Genomic DNA, 22,694 nt, shown 5'->3' with positions numbered 1-22,694 from the left:
AACCAAACAGCGTGTACACAATGGAATTCCAATATGTTTTTCCGCTTATTCCTTTGTGGCGCTGCTGCCATATATGCACTGCATGATATTTTACTTCTTTATTTTTAATGATGTTTGTTGTTATTATTGCAGACAGTGTGTTTTGGTACGCGCTCACATGAAATAGCGTTATTTTCCATTTTGTTTTTTATTTTATTTTTTTTTTATTTTTTTTTTTTGGTTATTCGCTTTTGCTGCAACTTCTTGTCCACCAGACTTTATACGATTTATACCCGCCTGCTACTTGCGCAAACACACATACACAAAATATATCGCATGCACATATTTCGCTGTCAGTATAAAATATATGTATGTGTATGTAACAGCACTTGCAACAATATGTTGCAATACAATGACGACGATTGCCTTGTCGACAAGTCGCACTGATGGGCAATGCCGATTCTCCGAACGAGGACGCAGCAGCTGTTTAAGAATTTTCGCAATGAGTTGCTTTTTGATTACGTATGTAAATATGTAAATCTACATACATATGTGTATAGGAGTATGTGTCGAGATGCATGGGTTTGCGTCGATTTATTCGTGTTTGTGTGTATTGCATCGCAATGCCCAAAAATGGTACAAGGAAAATACGCAACAACAACAACAGCATCAAAAACAATAATAGCAGCAACAAAAACAACAACAACAGCAGCAATCGCAATCATGTAGCAGTAGCATTCAGGAATGTGGCAGCAACATTAATATAGCAAATGTGGCACATGATTGACATGCTGTCCACAATGCGAAAATTGTCCTTGGCGCACTTGCAACATGCCACAATTACACATTTTCACATACACCGATATAAATGCTGCTTGTACTTGTTTCTAAATATCACAGACACACATAACACAAAGCAACAACAATGTCAGCGGGCATACACACATGTGGCATGCAACTAACTAAGCAATTGCTTCCTCTTGAACACTGGCATTCCATAAATACGCGAACAGTGCGATAAGTCGATGAATTTTATATAAATTGTTAGAAAGGCTTAGCTTTATGGCGACCAAATCTTAAGATTTTGTTATAGAAATTGTCTTCTTTAAACTTAATGGATGACGGCAGTAATAAATGCTTAAAAGATCAGGAAGAGAAAATTTTACCTTGATTTCTATTCAAAAAATTAAAAATGTATGAGTTGAGAAGAAACTCAAACCTGACTATACTTAAGGCTCCTTAACCTTAATTCGAAACCCCAAGAAATCATCTAGATATTGCTTATTCAATGGGGTTCTCAAACCATTCTAGCCAGATTTTGAAAGGTGAAAGAACTTTTACTACAATCTCTCCAACTACAAACGATAAATGTTTTGGAGCGTCTCAGAGTTAACACAAAGTATTTTCCAACTTGTAACACTTCAATATAATGATTTAATACCGATCTCTTAAAGCGACCCTTTTTAAGAAAGGGTTTTTCGATTCCACCTTCGACGAATCAAAACTTCCGCAGTAACTCTTTCTATCTTTTCGCCTATGGATTAAGTTCGAAGTGAATTGTTTCCGCGAAGGACAAAGTAACACGTTCAAGGTCTCTTATCATGTTTGATAAAAAAGTGTGGACGAAGAAGCACCTAACTTCTCTTCTTAATTATAATAGAATATAAATTTCTATGGTGGAGTAGGTGAAGAGCCTGTCAGGAAGAAAATCTTCAAATAAAGGAGGCCGCGTCCGTAAGCCTTCGCCAGTCGTCTCTGCATTGCGCGGACTACGCCAATTGGTGATTTCAAGCTTCACCAGGTCTACATCCACTTGATCCTTCCGCCTGAGTTTCGGGTGCGCTTTTCTTCGTCGGCCGCCAATGGTACCGCATCGTGTATTTTACGCGCTGGAGTGATATCATCCATTCGGGCGATATGCCCAAGCTAACGCAGTCGCAGTATTTTTATGCGACTGTACTATATACATATCGCCGAAGAGCTCATACAGCTCGTCTTTCCAACGAATCCGGTATCACCTACGCCCACGCGTAGCGGGTCATAAATCATTCGGAGGACTTTTCTCTCAACGAGAGTGTTGTTTTAGTTTTGCTAGAGAGGATCGATATCTGCGGCATAGGTCAATAACTGGAGACTCTAGAAAAAGATAGTCCCAGCGCAGTTAAGATCTCCTTCGTGAATTATCTTCTCAAACATTAGTTGAAAGACATCGCATGATAAAAGGTCGTCTTGTCAGAAACCTCATTTGGTATCGACGAAGCTGGTGATATCGCTCATCGTAATTTTACATAGCCGTTCTATCAAAAGCAGCTTTGAAATCCACAAGAAGATGGTGCGTGACTATTTGAACCTCATTATGGTCAGGTGATGGTACAATAACGTTGTCGTCAACAACTATGGGTTCGGATTCTACTTCCATTCTATTGATAGCATTGCTGTCACCGTTCAGCAATTACGTCACACCTTGAAGGGGGGGAGGGTATCATTCAGAAGTAACATTGTGTGACAAGGGGCAGGGGGGGGGTCAAAAGCTTTGTGACATCACATCTCAAAATTTAGGGCAATATCGTTTCCCGCTCTGCTGCGCTCCTGGGTGCTAGACGATTGGCTGCTCTGTACCACGCCGATCACGCGCGGCTACTTCTGCCGGCGGTGGCGTGGTTTTACCGCTGCGTATGCATGCTTGTTGTTGCAATGTGTTGGCTGAGATTTGGAGCAAGTTGATCATTGATAATTTTCCAGTCGTTGCTGAATATGTTGCACCAACTGTTACTGGACTGGATCCTGAACAGGCTATGATGTTGAAAAATAATGCTACTTGGTATGCTAAACATGTACGTGAGTCACAATATTTTTTACAAATAGTTAAATGTGAAACTATTGCATGTTGCGGTATAAGACGTTCTAGTCTTTGGAAATTATTAAAAGAAGGATTTTTACCACCACCTGTGTTAATTAAACAGACATCAGAAGGTTATGGAGTCAGAGGGAGTGATGACAAAGGCGCTAAGTTTGCTCCATTATTACTACAGATATTATTAAATCTCCAAGCATCATCCCATCTGAAACAAGTTCCACATGATAGTTATTGCCCTAGTGTCGAGTCGTACTTATTTAAAAGATCGTGTAGCATATGTGGCCTACATTTTTCTTCATATAAAGCCACCAATCAACACTAACAATCACATAAAAAACAAGAGCTGTTACCTATACCGAAAATTCGTCCTCAAATAATTGCGGCTAGACGTGCCCGAGAGATTCTCTGTTTAATGAATGAGTACGATGCTTTATGGATGGAAGAAGAAGATATTGATACGAAAGATGTTCCTGACATCCAAATGGGGGTGGGGGTGAGTTCAAAATGTGATAACTTGTGACAAGGAGGGGGGGAGGGGTTAAAAAGTTCTTACATTCGTGTGACATAATTTATGGATGGCCCCTATCCTAAGTATGTTCCGGTCATCTGTCAACATATTGCCATCATTGTCTCTACAGGAACTAGGTCTGAGCTTGAACCCTCAAGTCAGGAGGGAGACGTTCCGACAAAAAGTCTCGGGACATGTTCTAGTTCGCCAGCATCTCCATCTCCTTGCGCTCATGTTTTCCGGAGAACCCAACTTGGGTAAAGTCTCCAACAGTTTGACGGTTACTCGATTTCCATTTCGTCTTCATAGCCACTAAAAACTATTCAGCATATAAAGTTTTAAGAACACCGCTAACTTATCAAACTGCCCCTGTCCGCACCACTGCACACACATTCATAGTCCATAACATTTGTAGCAAGCAAGCGGTACTGCATGTTGCCAATACAATTGTATGTCACCGTCAAGGGAGCTGTTACAAAATTTTACTGTTACTGTAGTCAACGCTCGCAGCAGCAGGTCATTGGGGCAGTGTGGCACTTCATATACTACATGTACGCACACATAGCCAACCGCAATGCTCATGTTGCATGCATGCAAATTACCAACGCAGCATTACTTGGTCGGATGGTCGGACAAGCCGACGCGTGTTGCAACTTCTGCAAAGGCAGGGCTACTAACGTGTTTTACCCACAATCAATTTCTGTTATTTTACAAATTTCTCTCAATCGACAATGCGAAAATCTATTTGCAACAAGCCTGTTGCAAGCCTTGCCAAGCATGTTGCAACAAATGCGAAATGTTTTAATACTTTTTGTACAAATGCTGTCGAGGTTCGGGCACGGAGTAGTGGCAGCACAGCACTTTTGGGGCAGAGTGCTCACAGACAGACAAGCACAGACTGGCATGCATGCTGCTCGCAGCGCTAAATCGGTTTTACTGCAATTTTTGTTTTACCACTCAGCATTGTTATGACATCTGCTTTATCTGTTAGCATTTGCATTATGCAACAATGCCGCATTTGCATTTGCAAGTGTGTTGCAAAAATGGACGCATTTTTAATTGTTGAAATGTTAGACACAGTTAGTCAAGTTAGAGTTAGACGCTGATTTTTTCCAACACTCAGAAATATGGCTTCTATAAAAAATTAACGCAGAATCTCCAATAAAACCCATATTTCGTAAGTGATCAGTTACCAGCGTAAGTGATCAGTTACAGCGGACTATGATTAAGGGTATATACATGGAGTTTCTGGAGCTTCTATCATAAACATTTTTCCTTTTATTTATTTTGCTTCCAAACCATTAGTAAATTATAAATCCCTTCCTCAGTAGGCACTTTATACTCTTGCAGCATGTTGCACAGAGTGTAATAGTTTTGTTTGCCTAACGTCTCTCTGTAAATTCTGGAACTAAACGAGACAGATAAAGGATTATCTATACCAAAGTGATCAGGATAACGTGATATAGGGTTATATATACCAAACTGATCGGGGTGAAGAGTGTAGTTCAAATCCGAATGTCTATCTGTCCGTCCGTCTGTGCAAGCTGTAACTTGAGTAAAATTTAAGACATCTTGATGAAACTTGGCACACTTATTTCTTGGCACCATAGGAAGGTTGCTTTCGAAATGAGCAAAATCGGACCACTGCCACGCCCACAAAATGACGAAAACCGAAAACACATAAAGTGCCATAACTAAGCCATAAATAAAGCTATGGAAATAAAATTTGGTATGAAGGATCGTGCTATGAAGGGGCATATTTGGATGTAATTTTTTTGGAGAGGTGGGCGTGGCACCGCCCCCACATTGTTTTTTGTACATATCTCGCAAACCAATAGAGCTACATAAACCAAACTTTCTGCAGTCGTTTTCTTTAGCCACTTCTTAATGCAGTCCAAAAATTAAAGAAATCGGATAATAGCCACGCTCACCTCCCATACAAAGGTTAGGTTGAAAATTACTAAAAGTGGGTTAACTCGCTAAGGAAAAACGTCAGAAACACTAAATTGCACATAAGCAATGGCAGATAGAAGCTGCATTCAGATTTTTTTACAAAATGGAAAATGGGCGTGGCGTCTCCCACTTATGGGTCAAAAAACATATCTCAGGAACTACTCGACCGATTTCAATGAAACTTGGTTTGTAATAGTTTCCTACATCCCAATGATATGTTGTGAAAATAGGCCAAATCGCTTCACAACCACGCCTACTTCCTATATACCAGAACTTTAAAGACTATCTGCATCGTTTACTTTACAATATATAAAGTAAGTACTAGTGAAGATATCGGTGCAGAACTTTGCACAAATACTACGTTTATAGTGTGGCAGCCCCATTCTAAAAATCGCCGAAATCGGGCCATAGGCTTTTAAGGCCCCATATATCGAACACGAGGGCCCCGGTGCTTCTAACCTAATATTATGGTTTCCAACTTTCAATGGACTTTATGCACTATATATGACGAATATGTGGGTCAAATTGTGTATTAATAATATAAATAAAGTTAAATAAATAAATTGCGAGAGTATAAAATGTTCGGTTACACCCGAACTTAGCCCTTCCTTACTTGTTTTTTATTTGAGGACCAAATAAATCATTTGTATTAACATGAATGTATTGCATTCACTAACCTGTCCTAAATGCGTGGCATAAATTTTAAAGGAAATCACGGTGCGTGCCTTGTAATTGCTTAATTATTTCATATTATTGAATTAGTTAATTTTTTTTTTGTAAGTATTCTAAAAGGTCTTCTTCAGTAACACTACACTGTTCAAAACAATGTTGCGCCTTTTTAGAAGGTTATTATTTTAGAAACGGTTCTGAAGTTTGACAGTTCCATTAGCAACACTTGGAGTAAGAAAAATCGAATAAAAGCATTCTAGTTTCATTAATTTTATCCAGTTTTTTGGTCAGAAACATTGATGATTACTATGACCTAGGAGTTCTCCATTTCGAAAACTTAAAATTCCTTTATGAGGCTGCATTTGACTAGTTATTGAACATTGAACATTTTTTCGTAGGTAACCAATTATTCCTACATGATTTAGCTTTTGCTAACCTTCAACAGGTCAATGCACAATTTTTCTACTCAGCGAGGTTAGATCCTTGCTATTGACTTAAAAAGTGATATATAATTTTCATTAACCGGATCTGAGCAATTTTCGGGGCAAACTTTTATAATTTTTTCCAAAAACTTTAGAACCAATATTTATTTTTCGAGGATATGTTACACCCTTGATCTTCTGAACTCACAAGTAATCAAAAGTATATGGTTAAAAAAGTGTTTTCTTCGAAAATCCTTAAATTTTGATACACTTGAATGGCGCTCTGTCATACGCATATAACCAAAACACAGTCGGCAGAATAAGTTCGGAAGGATAAGCTCCCCTGAAAATATTTTTCAGTGTCTAAACAATTAAGTCAATTAAACGGTGTAAATTTCCAATATTACTAAATATAGGCCACATGCGCATACCTTGCAACATATATATGAACCGCAACTCTCATATATAAGCCAAGAGTTCTCCTGCTGCACTTTCATAAACAGTCGTTATGTCTAACCAGCCAATACAATTTGAGCGTTTCACCATCCTCGCCAATGCATACTACACCAGCATTGGCCTGGACGCGTACGAAAAAACCGGGCAGCGCACGAGCAATATAAGACGTCGATTGTTGAGCATATTTTTCATCTTCACAATTGCCAATATGAACATAACCTTACTCAGTGAATTGCTATACATTTTAATGGCCTTCGTCAGTAACAACAACTTCGTTGAGGCAACAATGCTTTTATCATTTGTGGGTTTCGTCATTGTGGGCGATGTCAAAATCTACAGTATTTGGCGGCAACGTGAGCGCATTAGCGCCATGATACAAGCGCTACATGCGCTTTATCCCCAAACGCTGGCCGAGCAGGCGAAATATGCTGTGGAGCGGGAACTGCAGCGTTACAAGAGATTCGCTTATGCATTCGTACTGCTGCATGAGCTGCTAGTCTGGAGTTATAATCTATTTCCGTTACTCAACTATTTCATCTATGAAGTTTGGCTGACTTGGCGTGTCGTGGGCAAAACGCTGCCCTATAACTGTTGGACACCGTTCGATTGGCACAATAGTGATTGGCGCTATTATACCATGTATCTGACGCAAATCGCTGCCGGACAAGCGTGTCTCTCCGGACAATTGGCCAATGATTTGCTGTTGAGCGCGGTGGCAGTGCAGTTGATAATGCATTATCGGCAACTGGCGCGGCGCATAGAGGCGCATGTAGCAGACAGTAGAGACGACAGCGCCAGTAAACGGCGTGGAGAAAGTGCTAACGAGTGTGCTGCACATGATTTACATTTTCTGCGCACCATTATTGCCTATCATCAGCAGATTCTAAAGTGCATATTCTTGTTGTTGTCTCTTAAATTTATTGTTTGTATTGTTGTTGTTACTACAATTGCACACTTCTCTTGCAGCATATCACAAGTTTTGAACGATGTCTTTGGCATTTCGCTCTTCATCAATTTTACCTCTACCGCGCTGATTATCTGCTTTGTGCTCTTTCAAATCACCATAGGTGCGAATATCGATTCAATCATTATGTTGGCGTTCTTTCTCTTCTGTTCGCTGGTGCAAATCTTTCTCATTTGCTACTATGCACAGCAGCTTCTGGAGGCGGTAAATATGAGTATATCTATAATATTATTTTCTTTTAGCATAAAATATATTTGACCGCCTCTTTCTTTACACTGAATTAATAATAACTAAATCTCTTTTTTTCCTTTAATCTTTATCGTCTCACCTTTAGAGCGAGTACATCAGCTTTGCTGTTTACAATCACAATTGGTTCGTTGCTGATTTGCGTTATAGGAAAATGTTGATATTTATTATGGCACGCGCACAGAAGCCATCGAAATTGCAAGCCACTTCTTTGGTGACAGTTTCTATGTCAACCATGACTGATGTGAGTAACAGTAAATTAATGTGTAACATATGTATATAACATGTAAGGAAAGTCTAAATTCGGGTGCAACCGAACAATTTATACTCTCGCAATTTATTTATTTAATTTTATTACGATAACACACAATTTCACACATATATTCGGCATAAAACCCACTAGAATAACGAAAATCAACATAAATAAAATATGAGGTAATTACTGAACCGATTTCACTCATTTTCACCACCAAGGTACACCATATCACATAATTTAACATTAGAAGAAACAAATTTTCTCTGAATTACATTAAAATATCTGAGAGATTTACCGATGTTTTCGGTGAAAAATACCCTTAGGCATTGCGTTCTTCATGTTCGATATCCGTGACATTGAGGCATTGGTTCCTAATGTATATATTCCAAAGTGTACGAAAATTTTTAAACCGATTTCTTCCATTTTTTATCCGTGTCATCAGGGTGTAAAAAAAAATATTATATACCGAATTTGATTGCAATTGGTCGAGCAGTTCCTGAAATATGGTTTGTGACCCATAAGTGAGCGACGCCACGCCCATTTCACTTTATAATATATACATTGGGAACCAATGAAGATCTGTGGCATCACTTGTGAAAAAATTTTCGAAAACGGACTATAATAAGGCCCCAGATATCGAACATGTTGAACTCAGGGCCTTAGGTTAAATTTTAACCGAAAATATGGGTAAATCTCTCAGATAATTTAATGTAATTCAGAGGAAATTGCTTTCTTCCAATAGTGTGTCTCTGTTCCAAAAATGATTAAAATCGGGTCACAACATCTCCTAGCTCCCATATACATAATTATAGGTTTTTCAAAAATATCATCCTCTAGCTCCTATATACCTAATTATAGGTTTTTCAAAAAATCGTTGGGCTTTATTACGCATATATGTATTGGTTAATATGTCATATATCTTAGCAAAATGAAGTGAGCGTATAGTATTGGATATAGTGTACCTTGCTGATGAAATTGAATGAAATCGGTTCAGGAATTACCTCAGCCCTCATATCTATATATGACGATTTTCGTTATTCTATTAAACTTTATGCCGAATTTTTGGGTAAATTTGTGTGTTATTTTAATAAAATTTCTTCAATAAATTGCGAGAGTATAAAATGTTCGGTTACACCCGAACTTAGCCTTTTCTTACTTGTTCATATTTATTGTTATTAATACATAAAAACATAACATAAAAAATATTGGATCGAAGTATTTGAGAAAAGGCTAATAATGTTTTGGAATCAACTTTCGCGGATGACACAGCTTTAGTGAGCCGTAACAAATGCCCCATTATAGCATCAAGAATATTAGTGGAGCATTTAAGATCTGTCGAAAAATGGCTAGCTAACTGGCGTATAAATGTGAATGAACAAAAGTGTAAGCACGTTACATTTTCGCTAAGGCCAAAAATGTGCCCGGCAGTAAAAATGAATAATATTCTAGTGCCTCAAGCGAATGAAGTTACCTATCTTGGTATTCACCTAGATAGAAGGCTTACGTGGAGAAATCATATATCTAGAAAAATAAGGTGCATGAAGATAAGATCTGCAAATTTAAATTGGCTTTTAAATAAAAACTCTAAACTTAACCTAGACAACAAAGTGCTTTTATATAATGCGGTCATTAAGCCTATTTGGATGTATGGCATTCAACTGTGGGGTACGACATGTGCAACTAATATTGATATAATACAAAGGTTCCAATCGAAAATGCTTAGATCAATCACGTGCTCACCATGGTACATTCGCAATTAAAATATCCATAAAGATCTTGGTATCCCTATGGTAAAGAAAGCAGTAGAGGACAGCTGATTGAAATATATATCTAAACTCCGTGATCACCCAAACCCATTGGCGAATGCTTTAGTACATTCCTGCGATCAAACACGCCTAAAAAGAAGGGATATGCCTGCGTACTAAAGATCAACGTTTCACCAATACTGCTCAATCACTTGTTTGAGCTTGTCTATTTTTTAAATAGATTTAAGATTTTATAACTTATTGTTAGGCTTAAAATAAAGCAGATTCAATAAATAAAGAAACATTGAAAACAAAGTACCTCGAGGCACTTAAACGGGATTAATTTAAGTGCCTTTCCCGCTTAAAAGTCCTAAAATTTTTGTATGTTAAGAAGGGACACTTAAACGGCGATTACTCTATACTACTAATTGACATAATAGAAAATCTTATATTTTAAGCTATTATAACTCACACTTTCTTTATTTCTACATTGCAGCTACTTCAATTATCCTATAAAGGCTTTGCCGTTATTCGAACGATGTATGCACGAGAACCGAAGAGCGTTTCTAACTAATTACAAATTCTCATATATATATTTAAGTTAAAAAATATAAGAACAAGATTAATAGAATTTGATTTGAATAAAATTTGATTATTATGAGATTTTTATTCAAAGAAAAAGAGTTTAATTTTTGCGTCAATCAACTTAAATTTCGTTCCACCTATAAAATGAACTTCTAATGGTAATTCAATTTTTATGAATGTCTTTTTCATAACAAATCGATTCATACCACTATTTCATTGCTTGTTCTTTACTGTTGATGTTTCGTGACCAAACCAACCCACTTTACTGCGACGAACGCCCCAAAATGCGCAGTAGTATATCATTAAGGGCAGCGAAATAATTTTAAACGCCTACTAAATTAGCCGCCGAATAATTTCATCAATGCTCAATGTAGTTACGCGTATCAATAAGCACTGTTATTAATTTCACATAATCAAGTAATCAAAATCAACGAATGAATCTATTTAAAAAACGCCTCCTTAGAGCAACTGTTACACTATGCAACACAATCTTATTATTTTTGACTTATTGGTCGTGGATTAGGTCCGTCCTTGTCATCTCAAGTCCCCACCTCCAATGAAAAGTTCGAACTCGTCTTATTATTTTGTTTGGAAAGGTCTGCAGAAGAACTGATTAAAACAGATTTTGATTTCAGAGCCATTTAAAATAACAATTGAAACCCCGACTTATCAAGAATATTATTAAACATCTGATCGTTGCGTTATATGTTCTTTGTATGCGATTGGCTGAATTTTTTGATAAAAAACAGCTACGGTAGATGTCGCTGCTAAAAATATCAATCAGCTGATGAAACTTACCAACTTCTTATGAAAAGCAAAAACAAAAATGTATAACAGCTGATCGATTATCGAGTAGCTGTCAGTGTAAAAGGCAAAAAAGGGTTTCTCAATCAAAATTTTGATTGATCAATTGATTTGGCTGCCTAAAAAGCGCTATAAGGTAAGATTTTTTTTTTGGTAAGACTTGTCTACCTCTAACAAGCAGCTTCGCTTATCTCTAAGTCTATAGTAAAAAGACTTCTTTATACACAGCCGAAGTATGTTGGAACTGTCTTCGAAGAAGTTTTGCAGATGTGGTTGGAATATTCTAGATGCAGAGGAAACATTCTTCATATTCAGTAATTAGTCTGCAAAGAACTCGGAATACTTGAATCCATTAGAGTTAGATGAAAGACAAAGCATATTTTAAGCATACTTAGGCGCCGGTATAGTCAGATTCGATTTTTTGGTTATTACGTAAAAGGCATTAAATATGAATAATCGAAGCGATCTCTTAAATACCTACTGCGCTTTCACCCTACCAGACATTGTGCTTGTGGGTTAACAAAAAATATGAAATTTGTTACATAGTATTATTCCCACATTTCTTACATTCGAACAGCCAACTTCTTCGCCTATTTATATACGCTTCCATAACGGTTGCCAGACATTGTTCAGCGAGTATGCCAACCAAAATAGTTGAATTCGACGCTTTCATCAAAACAGCCAACTTCTGGTATAGCTCCAATGGCGTTGTGGCCTACGACGATATCTATCGTCAAGCTGGCAATGAACCAAACCAAAGAAGCATCACAGCTAGATTGGCAACACTGCTGCGCCAAATATACTGTTTCATTAGTCTGATCAACTTGAACTGGGTGCTAATCATAGAAGCTTCATTTGTTGTGGTCAACTTTATGGAAAATGCTGATTTCTTACAAGCTGCGAGAAATTTATCCTTCATGGGTTTCGTTGTGGTGGCGATTTTAAAAATATTGAGTAATCTGAAACAGCGCTCACGACTCAGCGTACTCATGCAAAAGCTGTACGAAATGTATCCCAAGCAAGCGGCTGATCAATCACCATACGAGCTACAGCGTCATCTGCAGCACTACAGACGCATTGGTTTTATATACGCCTTTACACATACCTTCACCGTTTGGGCTTACAACTCGCTACCGATGATCAACTACTTATTCTTGGCGCCGCTGCTGCAGCAGACGGTCGTAGAGCGTGTATTGCCGTACTCCTGTTGGGTACCCTTTGAGTGGCGCGACAATTGGCTCTATTATCCGCTCTATGTCTCGCAGGTCTTTGCTGGTCACACCTCCTTGGCGGCTTATTTGGCTAATGACTTATTATTGTGCGCTGCAACTGTACAACTAATAATGCATTTTCGAAAATTGGCACGTGACATTGAAGCATATCAGGCGGGGAGTACGAATGCCACGCAATTTGTGAACGCGGAAAAAGCGAAGCGTGATTTAAGCTTTCTCAGTACAGCCGTTTATTATCATAATCATACATTGGCGTAAGTTGGCATCTAAGCAAAGTTGTTGTAATTGTTGAAATAGGATTTATTTTCCCATTTTCTTTTGTTTAGACTCTGCCAACTAATCAGTGAAATATTTGGTATGCCGATTCTCATCAATTTCATATCGACTTCGTTCGTTATGTGCTTTCTGGCCTTTCAATTTACCGTTGGTGTGCCATTGGATGCTTTGGTCGTGCTGGTGTGCTATATGATCTGCTCTTTAGTTCAGATTTATATGATTTGCAGTTATGGTCAGGAGTTAATAACAACGGTAAGTATGAGTATGTGAAAATGGAAATTTTCTAAGGAAATATTAGGAAAAACAGAAATGACTGTCACCGAAAACTACAAAAATCTTAAAAACAGCATAAAGAGAGACTAACAGGATTTTCTCAAAAAAACCACCTCTTAGTGTCTGCATCATACGTACTTACCAAACTTTCTGTTACTCTATGAAAGCAAACTACTCAATAACTCTCTGGCGTTAATCCGAAAGTGTCAAAGAAAATCAATTCCGGGACCTCTATATCCTCGATAAGCCTTCCTGTAACACATAGTCAGTTGTTCCCCTATTTCTTTCAGAAGCTGGCTTAGGTTTAGTTAACGCGTTCCTGAAAATCGACAATCTCAGTATAATTTTTTTTGTCGGATGTCTATGAATTAGTTTCTATGAGAATATTTTTCCAGATATAAAGCAGATTTAAGGATCTGTAGTTAGTATATTTAAAAATAATTGAACAGATATGGACTGCTGTTGTTTTTGGAATTACTTTTACTATATTTACTTTTAGAAAATTTGCAAGAAAAAGATGTCCCTCCACTCTAGATATAGAAGTTAAAAAATATATATTTTGTTTTATTTTAATAGAGTGAAAATATTGGTAATGTCGTCTATAACCATAATTGGCTCGTTGCCGACATTCGCTACAAGAAATTGCTGATTATGATTATACGGCGCGCTCAAAAGCCAGCTATGCTACGAGCTACAAGCTTTGTGAATGTCTCAATGGGCACCATAACTGATGTGAGTAAATAATAGGGTTCAAATATTTATAAGTGCTAATATTCTTTAATTTAATTTTTTTTCAGATACTGCAATTATCATATAAATTCTTCGCATTAATTCGCACAATGTATGCAAGATAAGTGATGAAGACATTTCAAAATAAATAGTGAACTGGAACCTGAACCCATACTCTACTCTACCCTATAATGTACTCCGAACTACCCTAAATTCGACTGTACTCCACACCTGACTCTATTCATTCCTCAACTCCATATGCGACATTATACTCTAAAATATACCGCACTCTACTATACTCTATGTTCTATACTCCTCTACTCAGTGTTACTAGATACTTGTTAATATGATTCGACACTACTGCGTTTCTGATTCTACTCATTACTCGACTCTATATTCGACTTTATACTGTCCTCTATGTTCTATATTCATCTACTTAGTGTAACTACACCAAATGTATGATTAAAACTTCGTAATGGCTAACAAATTTAGCGATATTACACTGAATCGGCATTACACATCAACAACAAAGCAATGAACGAATATACGCCACGAAGCAAACTGAAAAGAGCATTGCGATTTAAACACCACTTAAAAGAAAAAACACTTGTGAGAAATTACAAAAATTAATGCCTTTTAAGTGCGAACACATATTCAAGCTTTAGCAATTGGAAAATTCACGGAATTGTGACGGTAACCACGTGTCAAAAAAGTGAACAGAAACATTTTCTTTTATTATCATTATCTTTCTAACTGTCTATTGTTATCGTTACCGTTTTATTATTAATGCTTCAAAAAATAAATAAACAGACATACATATGTATATACATACATTGTGCATGACAAGAGTATTCAATACTTATTGTCCCGCCAACCTGTAAGTAATTTGCGCCTACCCTTGACAGAGAACATCGACTTCTTCTCTTTCACTCGATATAACAGTATTTCCCTTGAAATTTTTAAAAGTAAACTTCTCTTCACACATATACAAATATGCATCCTATGCATAGGTATATACATACATATGTACATATAAACCTCTATGTGTGTACTGAAATGTGAAATTAAATGGTTGGTTGGTTGAAAAGGGAGGCGAAGAGAGCCTGACCGCAAGCGGCCGCACTTAGGCCATTATTAGGCCCATTGTGCTCCCCGAAGGTACCCTGATAAGCGTCACCTGAACAATTCGGTCAATTTAACGAAGTTTCTGATTTTATTCCATCCCTGCTGCCCAATTTCTCTTAGATTAGAGTAATGGAAGCCATAGAAGGTATCTCTTCTTAAACGCAGAAGGCCGGGCATTCGCAGAGATAATGCTCTAGTGTCTCATCATCTTCCTCGCACGCCCTGCATTCCGCCGATTCTACTATGCCAAGTCTCTGCAGGTGGCCTCTTAGAGGCAGGTGCCCCGTGATGACCCCTGTGGTACAGCTTAGTTCTATTTTACTTAAAGTAAGAAGTTTTTTGGTCTGTCCAGTGTCAACACTGCCCCATAGTAGCTTTGTGGTGCGACTCGTGTTGCACATGTTCCAGGACCTGAGCTGTTCCCCTAGCATTCATTGCTTTAGGCAGCGCTTTAGAGAACTGAAAGGTCTGGGGCAGTTTAAGGGAACTGTATTCCCAGCTGCACCTGAGCGAGCCAACTCATCTGACTTTTCATTTCCTTCTATACCTATATGACCGGGTACCCAGATAATGCTAACTGAGTTTTCTCCCGCTAGTCTATTAATTGCCTCTTTGCATGATCTGACGCATTGAGACTTTGTATTGGCGCAGCGGATAGCCTTAATCGCGGCTTGGCTATCCACAAGAAAGTTGATGGACCTGTTTGCTTGGGTACAGGCCCACCTAGCGCCTTCCCTTATTCCGACAATCTCAGCTTGGAATACCGAATTGTAGTCGTTTAGCTTTAAGCTTCTTTCTGTGTGTGGGTATTTACAGAAGAAGCCTGCTCCCGTTCCTGTTTCACCTTTTGATCCGTCGGTGAATATATAGATTTCACCGTTGGTACTATCTGTGATTGTTCCATTGGTCCAATCTTCTCTGCTGGGGAAGGAGAATGTTGCTTTAATTTCCTCCACAGTCTCGGTTTCCCGGTCACAGGACCAATCCAAACCGAATTCAGTGACAAGATTTATTATGATCCCATGTTCCCATTGGTACAAAGTTTGGGTCCAGTGACCCAAGATCTTTAGCCTACACGCTGTAAGCGCTGCAACATACTTCACTTGGATATGTATTGGCCGGATATCAAGGATAACCTCCAAAGACTTTGTTGAAGTTGTTTTCATAGCACCGGTTATCCCTATCAAGCAGGTCCTTTGAACCTGTTCCAATGGTTTAATCCGGCACTTTTTCGTTAGCGCTTTCCACCAAACTAACGCACCATATGTTAGTGTCGGTCGAATCACACTTGTATACAGCCAATATACCATCTGGGGTCGAAGACCCCACTACGTGGCAATATCTCTTCTGCAGGAGTTCCATATACGGAGAGCTTTGGAAGCCCTACACTCAATGTGTTCTCTCCAGCTTAATTAATTTAATTAAATACTTCTAAAAAATGTATAAGCTGCTTAGTGTAATTTCAATTAGTTCTATTTACTTTAAACACAAAGGTATGTTAGCATGCCTCTACATTATTCCATTTTTTAAGCATTGATTGATTGCGGTATGCACCTAAAATAGAGCTCTATCAAAATTTTTATAATGCTTTACTTTTTAGCTTCTTAGTGAAGATTATTTCATTTTATTTTTTTATTTCTCTAACATGTACTTGTACTATATTCAACGTTTAAGAAAATTTTAAATCCGATACAGTGCCATCTATCAGTGAGATAAGAGCATGGTGGTATCTATAAAAACGAATCCAAATTAAACCAACAAGTGGAAGGTGGTGTCTTTTCAGAAAAATTAGATACCAGAATTGCCTTCCGGCTACTGGATCACTGCAGTGTCTTCGAAGCGGAGATTACTGCAATTAAAGATAGTCTTCTCGTTGTGTCAAAAAGAGTGTTAACGATCAGGAATATATCTATATTTACAGATAGCCAAGCGGTTTTAAAATCAATAATGCCTCATAAAATCTCGTCGAAGATAGCGAAAGAATGCTTGGAGCTATTATAGTGATACTAACATCATAATTCACGATAAACCTGCAATGGGTACCAGAACATAGTAATATTCTTGGAAACTGTAAAGCAGATGAACTAGCCAAACTGAGCAACAGCTTACAGCTAGATACCAATAAAGCAGTAATTTACGCAACTCTGGTCACGTGCAGAAATTTAATCCACAATACGCTGTAGTTATATGTAGCTGAAATGCGGTGGAAACAATCACTGAATTGCTCAACAAACAGACAAACGTGGTCTGATTGGAATAAGAGCCGCACCTGTCGACTATTCGATTTTAAAAGGAATGGCATAAGAATCCTAGTAGGAATGTTAAAAGGTCTTTGTCTGATTGGGAGACAAGCCAACAAATTGGGGCTGCCTTACAACAACTACTGCAGAAACTGACAAGAATTAGAAGAAGAGACTACAGAACACCATCTATGCGTATGTAAGGCTCTGTATGAAAAAATAATCGCAACTATCGGACGCGGTCTCTCGATAATGTTGCGGAAGTCGCACACATCAGACTTTTTGGATTATCTAATTTTATTTTTTTTAAGACCTCAGCATTGTTCAAAAAGGACATAATCGTTTGTATTTGTAAATATTAAGAATAATTCTTTCTTTCTTTCTTTTCTTTTCCTTAACTTTTAGAGATTGTTATCCTCTACTGAAAAAGCGTAATCTGCTTGACTTTCTTACTAAAAGACCTATGTTGATAAAAATAATGAATTTTTTAAATTAAAGAAGTATCTCTCAATCGCTCTGAAGGTATACGTAAAACAATACGAATTCAAATTTTGTGGCGTAAACCTTTTGGGGAAGTACTTCGAACCCGAAGACAATTCTTTGAGCCTGAATATGTAGTGATTCTAAGCTGTTTTTAACAAGTCTGTGGTTCGATTTAATAATTTATTACGAGATTTATATAGTCGGCAATAAAATGTGAGTTAAAATTCCAAAGCGACAACGACAGCCAATGTTAATCCTGAGTGTTTTCCAATCGGCCGGTCTGAGGCAGTATTAACCATATGGAGCTGTAGCGCAATTTTAGATGAGTTTTTGAACATTGTTGTTGCAAGGAAAGACTCAACTCAATTCATTTTTATAGCAAGTACTATGTACTCCAGTAGTAGAGATAGTGCTAAAAGTTTCAAGCAAGAAACAGCTTACAATACCCAAGACCATTATTACCAACTGCAGTATAAGTGAAGGCTTCAATAACATCCAACTGCCAGTCTACCGAAACTTCAACTCCCACACCTCCGCTACTAACGGTAGCCACTTATGCGGGCGCAACGCCTTGGAAGTGCCACAAATGTGTTTATAATAATGAAGATATTGTCTCTGCTCTTACCTATACTTGAATGTATGTACGTATGCTTGTCAGCACGCATCTAATCGTGTCACATTTGTATATATGTGTATGTGTGCGTACGCACGAGTTGACGTGTTAGCGCTCATTTGTTGCACGTGTGTCGCGTGTCAATGCTATTACTACTGCTGCCACTTGCGCACACACACACAAACACACACTTTCAAGGACTAACATAAATATATACGCCACCTATAATAGTAGCAGCTGCAACGCCTTAAACTATATTATCCTATTTCCTGCAACTTCGCAAGTGACTGCTATGCACATACTCGTAAGTAGAGCGCATGTCATACCTTAGCTGTGAATAGTGTTGTTAACTAACAAAGAAGATTGGCTACAGCTTGCTGGCAGCGTCTTGGGAGCGCACAAATACTGCAGACTTGAACCTGATAAGAGCAATTCCACGTTTTTCCGCCACCGCGAACTTTACTATCGAGTAAATGTTGTTAAAAAAAAAGAAGCGAACTGCACACACCACGCACGACACACATACAAACGGAACGCAACTCCCCTTCATGTAATTTTTTCCCGATGTCTGCGCCAAGCTCAGCGGATGCACGTTTTACCGACAGCTGTTGCGGATAAGCGACCGCAGCGCTTCTTTATCCACTAAATTGTTGTTTTTGCATTGCGTTTGTGTGTGTGCGTGTGAGCGTAGCGTCACATTTAATATGCGCATAAATTTGACATTGATGGATCCTAATAGAGTTAGCGTGCGCAGTGCAAGTGAACGATGAGCGTTGGCAGCACGTTAACTGCAACGAATTCGTATTTCTCATATTTATTTAGCACTAACAGTGATCAAGGTGTCGAGTAGAGTTAAAATCCGGATGTCTGTCTGTCAGTCCGTGCAAGCTGTATCTTGAGTAAAACTTTAGATATCTTAATTAAACCGGGCGAAATCGGACCACTGCCACGCACACAAAATGTAGAAACTCGAAAACATATGAAGTGCCATAACTAAGCCATAAATAATGGTGTAAAAGCAAAATTTGGTACAAAGGATCGCACTAGGAAGGGGCATATTTGGATGTTAGTTTTTATGGAAAGTGGGCATGGCCCCGCCTTCTATTAAGTTTTTTGTACATGTCCCATAAACTACTTAAGCTATATCAACCAAACTCTCTAGAGTCGTTTCTTTTAGCGACTTCCTTACATAGTCCAAAAATGGCCGAAATCGGATTTTATCCACACCCACCTCTCATACAAAGTTATGTTGAAAACTACTAAAAATACCTTAATTTAGTAAGGCAAAACACTAGAAGCCTTAAATTTCATTATAAATAAGATACAGAAGAGCTGCACTCAAATTGGTATACAAAGTTTTAAATGGGTGTGGCTCCGCCACTTCCGGTTACACGCGAACTTAGCCCTTCCTTACTTGTTTTAGTTGAAAACATCGGTAAATCTCTCATAAATTCGAAAGTAATTCAAAGGGGATCTCTTCGTTCTAATAATGTGCGCCTGTACCAAAGATGGGCAAAATCTGTCCAAAATTTTCTCTACCCTCCGTATATGTAGCTCATAATCGGATTTTCAAACTCCCTGTGGACTTTGTATATATATGTTAGTATGTGAGATATCTTAGTATTATATTAAGCAAACGTAAATTTTGGGTATAATATAGCTTGGTATCAAAAATAGTTGAAATCGGTCCAGGAATTACCTCAGTACCAATATACTGTTATATTTATGTATATACAATGTTTTTTTTGTTTTCTAGTGGACTTTATTCCGAATATGTGGGTAAAATTGTGGGTTCTTTCAATAAAAATAAATAAAAAACTGCGACTGTATTAAATGTTCGGTTACACGAATTTAAGCCTTCCTTACTTATTTCTTTTTATCTGTTGCTGGAGTGAGAATCTTACATAGATACTTAAACTACAGTATAAATGCGTTTTTCACATCAAATGTGACGACCGCAAAATACTTTTTTTACCGTACGTCAACCTATCTCCTTCAATAGCATTTTCTGCTATATCTGTAACTTTCTTGATTGCAACAAGAGTTGAGCGTGTTCCACGGAAACTATATTGGTTTATAGAATTGAGGCTGTCGCTTCGCTAACAGCTTTCCACTTATTAGAGGACTGACACATAAGTGTAGTCAAGTTTTCCACCGAAAGACTACCACCAAGTGCAGTTTCCAACCTGTCCCTTACGTTAAAAAATCGAGAGCAGTGAAAAAATACGTGTTCAGAGTCTACTATGGACTCCGTACACACCGGACTGTACGGACTATCGTCGTGATGGAATTTATGGAGATAGCTTCTAAAGCACCCATGTCCACTTAATATATGTGTCAGATGGAAGTTCAGATCCCCATGCTGTCTATTTATCCATGAATGTATGTCAGAAATAAGTCTGTGGGTCCACCGTCTCTCTTTTTTGTTTCTGTTGGTTGTGATAATTCGCTTAATCTTTCGAATTCGTCACCCTGGATGCCTATGGACGACATATTTGCCAATACTTCAGCTGCTTCGCTGGATATAGTTCGAAAAGCACTTATTACTCTTATTGCTGAGAGTCGATATACAGCAGTTATTGGTTTCGTATACGCTTTAATGTGTAGCGCCTGGGCCCATATTGGCGCCGCATACAATATTACCGAGCTCATAGCTTTTGCAATTAGAAAACGTCGGCTGGAACGTTCGCAGCCTCTGTTTGCCATCGTTATAAATCTTATTTGCCTTATTTGACGTGTAAACCAAGTGCTCCTTGAATTTAAGCTTAAAGTCTCATATTACCCCTAAATACTTCAACTGTGGCTGTGAAATAATCGCACATTCCCCGACAGTTATGGCTCAGCCATTTCCAAACTCATGGAAGAGAACCATTGGCGCAGACCAATTATACACTCATTACATTTGTTCTGAAGGTCATCAAGCTGCTTAGCTACTGCTACCACTACAAGGTCATCTTTTTACGTTTTTTGGCTTTCGCAGCACACCGTAATACACGAGATTCCATAGAAGAGGGACTAAAACAGAGCCTTGTGGAACTCCACTAGAAATAAAGTAGCTCTTAGTTCCTTCGTCGGTGTCAAATATCAACCTTCTGTTTTCAAAATAATTCATAATAATATTTGTAAGGTATTTAGGGGCGCTTATTTCATATAATGCTTTGAATATATTTGTCCATTTTGCAGAGTTGAACGCATTCTTTACATCCAAGGTAATCAGCGCACAATATTCTTTTGTACCACCTTTCCATCGTTTGCCACTTACTGCACATTTTGCGGTGTCATCGACTTCTTTTAGAGCGTCGATAGTGGATCTCTTTTTTATGAAGCCGTATTGTCTCTCTGACAAACCGCCAGCTTCCTGGATTGCAAGCTCCAAGCGATTTCTTATTATGTTTTCGTACACTTTACCCATTGTGTCGAGCATACACAGAGGTCGGTACGATGATGGTTCTTCCGGTGGATTCTTTGGTTTTGGTAGTAAAACCAGACGCTGAACTTTCCAGGGGTCGGGAAATACCCCTTCTTTTATACATGCATTGTACATTTTGGCAAACAGTTTGGGTTTCAAAGTTATGGCTACCTTTAGAGCTCTGTGGGTATGCCATCTAATCCAGGTGATTTGTTGTTTTTAATTTTTTTCGCTATATCCAGAAGTTTCTCTACCGTAACTAAAAGGGGTGACTTTGAAATTTCGTTTCGTTCAGCAATGGAAATTACTATGTGTGTCGGAAATAATGCCTCGACGACTTTCTTCATGAACGGAGCGCTTTTAGGTTGTTGCGACTTATTTTTAAACTTCGACATACAGCTTTTGTATTCAGTTCCCCAGGGATCAATATATGCTTCTTCGCAGAGCTTTTCGAAGCAGTATCTTTTGCTGCGAGTGATGGCTGACTTCAGGAGCTTCTTATGTCTTTTAAACATTTCTTTATGGATATTTTCGTTTTCTCTACCCTGGTTGCGCTGTAAACGACGTCTTGTTGAATGACAGAGCTTCCTCAGCGTGGCAATTTCATCGTTCCACCAATATACTGGACGTCGTTTGTTGTGATGTTTTGTCCTTCGCATTGTTGCGTCGCATGCTGTGAACAGCTCTTTTCGCAATGCGGATACTAAGTGGGCCGCGTCTTCGCCTGGTGCCTTTGCTGCACTCAAGATTATCTCGAAAACATCAGTATCGAACTCGTTTTGCTTCCAGATTCGTTTCTGAGCAGTGTTCCCTCTCGGAGGTTCCATTTCTCGGGACACTGAAACTTCAGCAACGATAGCCATGTGATCA

General features: G+C 38.3%; 2 protein-coding genes across 2 annotated transcripts; both read left to right on the top strand.

The window, feature by feature from the left end:
• Window positions 1–6,896: 6,896 nt before the first annotated feature.
• Window positions 6,897–10,629, top strand: LOC105218550 (putative odorant receptor 85d). Its single transcript, XM_054225487.1, has 4 exons — window positions 6,897–7,732; window positions 7,811–8,012; window positions 8,143–8,298; window positions 10,552–10,629. The coding sequence occupies exons 1-4, from the start codon at window positions 6,897–6,899 to the stop codon at window positions 10,627–10,629; spliced, it is 1,272 nt and encodes a 423-aa protein (XP_054081462.1).
• Window positions 10,630–11,957: 1,328 nt separating this feature from the next.
• LOC105218551 (putative odorant receptor 85d) lies at window positions 11,958–14,116 on the top strand. Its single transcript, XM_054225466.1, has 4 exons — window positions 11,958–12,930; window positions 13,003–13,204; window positions 13,802–13,957; window positions 14,023–14,116. The coding sequence occupies exons 1-4, from the start codon at window positions 12,083–12,085 to the stop codon at window positions 14,077–14,079; spliced, it is 1,263 nt and encodes a 420-aa protein (XP_054081441.1). The 5' UTR covers window positions 11,958–12,082; the 3' UTR covers window positions 14,080–14,116.
• The last annotated feature ends 8,578 nt before the right edge of the window (window positions 14,117–22,694 follow it).

Source organism: Zeugodacus cucurbitae, chromosome 2 (genome assembly GCF_028554725.1).
Source record: "Zeugodacus cucurbitae isolate PBARC_wt_2022May chromosome 2, idZeuCucr1.2, whole genome shotgun sequence".
NCBI classification, from domain to species: domain Eukaryota; kingdom Metazoa; phylum Arthropoda; class Insecta; order Diptera; family Tephritidae; genus Zeugodacus; species Zeugodacus cucurbitae.
This window is presented reverse-complemented; position numbering and strand designations above follow the sequence as displayed.